We start from the raw sequence: 6,000 nt of genomic DNA on the forward strand, positions 1-6,000 counted from the left end.
TCATAATTCTGCTTTAGTTAAATACACCTCATGCATCACTTCAGCTTCCTGATACCCAGTATATCTAAATCACCTTATAAGATAACTGAGAGGTGAAGTGAGTCTTTTAAAACCAGAACCATATGCCTCCCATAAAGTATTAGTGACAAGCAAACTTGTTGTATGACATGAGAGCACTTTAGACAGCTTTAGTGTGGGAACACAGTTACTGACCTACAAATGCCCTCTACCTCTCCCTTCATCACTCCCTCTCTCTCTCAGCGTACCGTGCCATGCTGAACCAGCCCCTGAAGACGGTGAGGGAGATTCTGGTCAACCAGACGGCCCACATGCTAGCCTGCTACAGGAAAAACTGTTCCAGTCCCTCTGCTGCCAGCCAGGTCAGTGGCACAGAACACTGTGGACAACTTTCATAGAATAAAAAGTTGTCTTTTTTAAATATTTTTTTACTTGCCTGTGTTATGGTCCCTTTTTTACAAATGCAGTGGTGTGATTTAACTCCTAGGCTGGTGACATTTCAAGTATCTAGTTTTAAAGAAGTGTACAAACATCCATTAACTTACAGGTGCAGGGTACAAAAGTAAACTGATGAAAGACTGAAGGATTCCTGCAAATTTGATTCCTACTGCAGTTTTAGGTTTGCTTTCGTCATTTCAAGTAACAAACATTGTTACTATAGTGTCAGGGAGTCGTGTATTAGGGGTTCTCATTTGCTCCTCTCTCCCCTTGTGTATCTGTGTGTAGCTGATTCTGCCTGATGCCATGAAGGTGTTCCCAGTCTACTTAAACAGCCTGATGAAGACTGGTCCCTTGGTGGGCAGCGCTGATCTCTCTACAGACGACAGGGCTCACCAGAGACTCATCGCCACGGCCATGGGGGTGGAGGATACCCAGCTGCTGCTCTACCCACGCCTTATCCCACTGGTGAGACAACGCTCTCCTGCCTTATCCTGTTGAAGAAACCGCACCCACCTCTGGCTCTACCCATGTCCCATCAATCTCACTCCCTCTCTCGGAGGTCCTTTTTACCAACTGCAATTACATTTTTCTATGATCATGATACCTGTTTCCTTCCTCATTTAGGTAAATGGACCTCCAATCTTAAGTGTTCCATCACTATCCCACTTCCTGTCATCATATTGTTAGTGTGGAGTTCTGGCTACATGGTTTTCACTTAATTGATGTCAAAAGATACTCTGGGATATATACTGAATATCACTCTGGTCAAGGGATACAATAAAGAAACTGAAAGATATTCAGTGTGGATCCCATGTTCCTGATGAACAGCAGAGGGCAGCATTTCGCTGCACCTCCCTACAACATAGTTGACGCATTTACTAGTTCTTTGGTATTGGCATCCGTAAAGTGTGACATCCTCTTATTTGATATGGCAACTCATTCCACAAAAATGATGGCATTTGTATGAGGTTGTGTATTGCATGCCAGCACACAAACAATTACCCAGCAAAACCTGCCATTTTGAGGTGGCTGATAAGAGATGCTGAATGAATAGTGTGTGCATGAGACTTCAGAGAAGAGTATGAGGGTAAATAGTTGCCCTCAGTAGAATAATTACATGCTTCATAATTGTGACAAAATGGCTCATACAATGGCAGTTATTTGTTCTCCTTCACATCAATTACCATGTTTGCTGGGGAAGTGCCAGGCACTTGTGATTCATTTGGTTTTCATTTGTGGGTCACAGCAAACATGGCAATTGTTTTAAAGAAATACTTTAAGATGTGCATAATTAGGGTTGGAATGTTCCTCCTAATAATATGCTGCAAACTCTGGAGCACTGCTCAGCAGAATGAAAGTGCAAGATGCATTTAACTTGTCAACACACCTTTATATGGCAAAAAAATAGTAGCAGTCTCATTGAAAAGGTGTACAGCTCAATATTTTGTAAGGACTCATCTCAAAATGCTATTGTTGGGGTCCAGTTTATACAATGGTTCTTGTTACAGATTGTGGTCTAACATGAGTCATGTGCAGCCCCCTCCATATCTTTGAAGTTATATTCATTCATTGATTCCTCCTCCAGCACAATATGGATGTTGCCAGTGATGTGGTGCCAGCTCCAGTGCGCTGTTCTGAGGAGCGCCTGACAGATGCTGGCATGTTCCTGCTGGAGAATGGGCGCTCCCTCTTCCTGTGGCTGGGCCAGGCCTGCCCCCCAGAGCTTGTCCAGAGAGTCTTCAATGTGCCCTCCTTCGCCCACCTGCCCGCTGACCTGGTGAGGACCAGAACTCCCTTACGCCCAAGCTCTACAGAGGATGGAGTGTTTTGAAACACCTTAGTTAGATACCATTAGTTCAGATATTTGAAAAGTTAATTCAAGACTGCATAGAAAGAACATATCACTAATATGCATGTGTTTTCCAGAGCTCCCTGCCAGTTCTGGACAACCCACAGTCTAAGAAGTTGCGTTCCATCATTGACTCATTGCTTGACCAGAGGCCCAGCGCCATGAAGGTACAGTATTCCATGTATTGGTTACTGTTACTATGCATACTTTCCACTGGATGTCTAAACTACTTTGATATAATTAAAGAACAGTATCTGTTTGTTGAATTGGGAAACAAACGTAGCCATATTTATCACATGGTCATAAATCTTACTTTTAAGCCATGGGAACAATAAAATCACATATTCAACAGGCTGCCCAAGCTTACACTCTTTTTTTGCTTGAAAGCAACTGCCCAAAAAATGAAAGGAGTATTGAAGTATGTTGCTGTTGATATAAAATAATATTAATAATAGACTGGGTAAGTTTGAGCAAGCTTTTAAAAAAACCTGAAAGCAGTTTGTGCAGCAGTGTGCACCTCAGGTCCTCGAGGGCTACCAGGTCTGCTGGTTCCATTCTAGCTGATGAACACCTCCCAAGATGTGCATCAGCTAGAATGAAAACCAGGAGTGTCTTCTTACTATTTACATCATTTAGCGATTAAGTGCCAGGGAGAAAGAAATACAAACAGGACTGTAAGTCCTTGAGGACCAAAGCTGTGCACTGGAGTTAGGGTCAGGGCCTAAGCTGACTGTGTTCCTGTGCATAGCTTCTGATCGTGAAGCAGAAAGACCGGTCTGAGATGCTGTTCCGCCAGCACCTGGTGGAGGACAAGGGGCCCTATGGTGGAGCCTCCTACATGGACTTCCTGTGCTACGTCCACTGCGAGATCAGACAAGTCCTCACTTAACCCCCCCCCCCCCCTGGATATCACCTCTTACAGAGTCCATAGCTGCCTTTCCAACAAATCTTTAACCCCTTATTCCAAAACAAACCTACAGGACTACCGTTCTCTCTCTCATCTGTCAGAGTATCAGGATCTGTGCTCCAGTTTGCATTGTATATTTGTCTACATATGAGTCAGTCTGACTTCTTTAAGTCCGCAGAATTGATTTACATTAACAATGAACTGATTTCTATGTAAATTGGCCAATGGTTGTAAAAGGAATTGCTGGGATTCAGGACACATTAGGCCCTCCGGACCACATTTGCAACATTAGACAATTGGTTTCACTATTGAGTAAACCCAATTTTTATTAGTGTATATTTAGCTTTTTTATTGCCAATGTCTGTTTTTAAGCACGTACATTCCTTGTCACAATTTCTCATTGGGAAGAGTTGACAGAATTTCACAGCATCAAATGGTAATTTAGTCACATGGGTTGGAATAAACATCTGCTTGCCATGACTGAAAATTGGTGCCGTGGCTATTAAATTAATGGCTCACTTTACCATTAGTGATTGGATTCCATTGTTTTTCCATTCCCCTCAGGTATGGAGAGAATTTCCTAGCTAGATTATTGAATCAAGGCCAAATCCAGTGACAACTCACTGACAAACATGGGGAAAAATAACCCACATTTTTCTGTAAAGATGAGATTAAACATTCCACACTCTTAATTCCAATTGTATACCTTGGTTTTTCTCTTCAAGTTACTGCTTATGTCTCATTTACTGGCATTATCATTACTTTAATATATAAAGTCAATTATTGGTTGTTTGTATGCGAGGAGGTGGTTTTGTGGGAAATGGAGTTCCTGTGCCAGTTCAATCTGCCTTAATTTTTTAAATTTGTAAATATAGGCCATTAGTCTATTCCAGTGAGATACAGATTTCAATCTGTAAGGTTTGTATGCAAACATATCTCAGGTCATACCTAGCAATTGTGGTGCAGAGATGGGAAACCAGTGGCGTAACTTGAATGGATGTATTCAAGTGAAGGGGCCTTGGAGTAGATTCTGAGCCTAAAGCCTATATGAAAAATATTGTTTTTGATTAAATTCCTGACTACATCAAGCTTTTGAGAAGTTATGTGCTTGTCTTATTTCCATTGAAATTCTCACTAACAGTCTTGTTGAGCAGTGTTTGAAAAAGTACCAAATTGTCATACTTGTGAAGTAAAGATACATCAATAAAGACTCAAGTAAAAGGGGAAAGTCACCCGGTAACATCTGATTAAGTGTAAAAGTATTTGGTTTTAAATATGTGATCAAAAGTGAAATATTTTCTTTACGGAGAGCCAGGAGCACACTGACACAATTTCCACCAGATCAGAGGCAGTAGGGATGTTCTCTTTTTAAGTGTGTGAATTAGACCATTTTCCTGTCCTGCAAAGCATTCAAACTAAGTACTTTTGGGTGTCAGGGAAAATTTATGGTGTAAAAAGTACATAATTATCTTTAGGAATTTAGTGAGGTAAGTCAATATAAATTGTAAAGTACAGATACACCCCCCCCCCCAAAAAAAGTGTTTTTGTTTTTTACTTCTACGCCAGACTAAGATATAAAATACATTAAGTGATATAGGATACAGTTTCATTTGACTGCCTCAAATATACTCAACAAAGAAACGCAACATGTAAAGTGTTGATTTCGTGATTCGTTGTGGCGAAATGTTCCATACGTACAACAGGATTATTTGTTAGTGAGCATTTCCCCTTTGCCAAGAAAATCCATCCACCAGACAGGTGTGGTTTATCAAGAAGCTGATTGAACTGCATGATTCACGCCAGCCCAGGACCTCCACATCCGGCTTCTTCACCTGCGGGATTGTCTGAGACCAGTCAACTAGACAGCTGATGAAACAGTTTCTGATGAGAACTCAATTCTGATTGTCTGGGCATTGCTCCCTGTGGGTGGTTCCCTGCCCACTCATATGAAATCTATAGATTTGGGACTAATTTATTTATATTGACTGGTTTCCTTATGAACAGTGACTCAGTAAAATCCTTAATTGTTTATTTTTGTTAGTGTATGAACCCACTTTATTTTATTTTATACCTGAGTGAAAGTGCAACACTTACACATAACCAATGCTCCCTCTAAACGCGCACCTCCGCTCCAAGTACAAGAAATATGAGCCTGTGCAGAGAACGAGATTGAACTTCACTCAACTGTCTGCAGTTTAACACGTTATTAACACTATCAAGGATTCCTTCTACAGTGAGGAGAATTGTGATCGAATCAACGCAATATTAGCCACTTTCAATGTAATATACCGAAACAAAACTAACTGCAAGAGATTTTCTTTTAGGCAGAGCGCATTGGAGTAGGATTCTAATCGCATTGACAGGCACGACTCCAGCTCATACGCTACACTAGGGGTACTCAACTCTTACCCTACAAGGTCCGGAGCCTGCTGCTTTACTCTTGTACCTAGTAATGAATTATGTGTCCCAGGTCTAAAGCAGTCCCTGATTAGAGGGGAACAATGCAGCGGAACTGGCATCGAGGTACAGAGTTGAGTTTGAGGGCTCTGCACAGACCGGTGCGCCATAACCAATCAGAGCAGACTGAGTAGTTGCACTGGTTTTTAGATCAACGTGAGTGCTGCACGCAGCCACATTTGTTCACATTCTTTGCTAGTCTGAGTTATTAGCCCAGTTATAGCTCATTTCTAGTCAACAATGGGGGAGTGGTTGCTTCCAACAGGAGCACAAAATGTTTGCATTTCTTGCCATATTTCTTCTTCTTGATGTTTAACGGAAGTTGGCA

At 41.5% G+C, this 6,000-nt stretch overlaps 1 protein-coding gene and 1 long non-coding RNA gene across 2 annotated transcripts in view; one reads left to right on the forward strand and one right to left on the reverse strand.

Moving 5' to 3' along the window:
• Positions 1-4,462, forward strand: part of LOC109897039 (protein transport protein Sec24D) — a 29,281-nt gene extending 24,819 nt beyond the window's left edge. The window contains exons 19-23 of the mRNA XM_020491549.2: positions 262-380; positions 745-924; positions 2,045-2,236; positions 2,386-2,475; positions 3,057-4,462. Coding sequence (XP_020347138.1) covers positions 262-380; positions 745-924; positions 2,045-2,236; positions 2,386-2,475; positions 3,057-3,197 — 722 coding nt within the window. The 3' untranslated portion in view covers positions 3,198-4,462. The remainder of the gene's footprint in view (positions 1-261; positions 381-744; positions 925-2,044; positions 2,237-2,385; positions 2,476-3,056) is intronic.
• Positions 1,951-5,762, reverse strand: LOC116375298 (uncharacterized). Its single transcript, XR_004211059.1, has 2 exons — positions 5,625-5,762; positions 1,951-2,267 (listed from the first exon to the last, which is right to left on the reverse strand). It is a non-coding gene; the product is annotated as an uncharacterized LOC116375298 (long non-coding RNA).
• Positions 5,763-6,000: the final 238 nt, after the last annotated feature.

This window comes from Oncorhynchus kisutch, linkage group LG9 (genome assembly GCF_002021735.2).
Source record: "Oncorhynchus kisutch isolate 150728-3 linkage group LG9, Okis_V2, whole genome shotgun sequence".
Taxonomy (NCBI): Eukaryota; Metazoa; Chordata; class Actinopteri; order Salmoniformes; family Salmonidae; genus Oncorhynchus; species Oncorhynchus kisutch.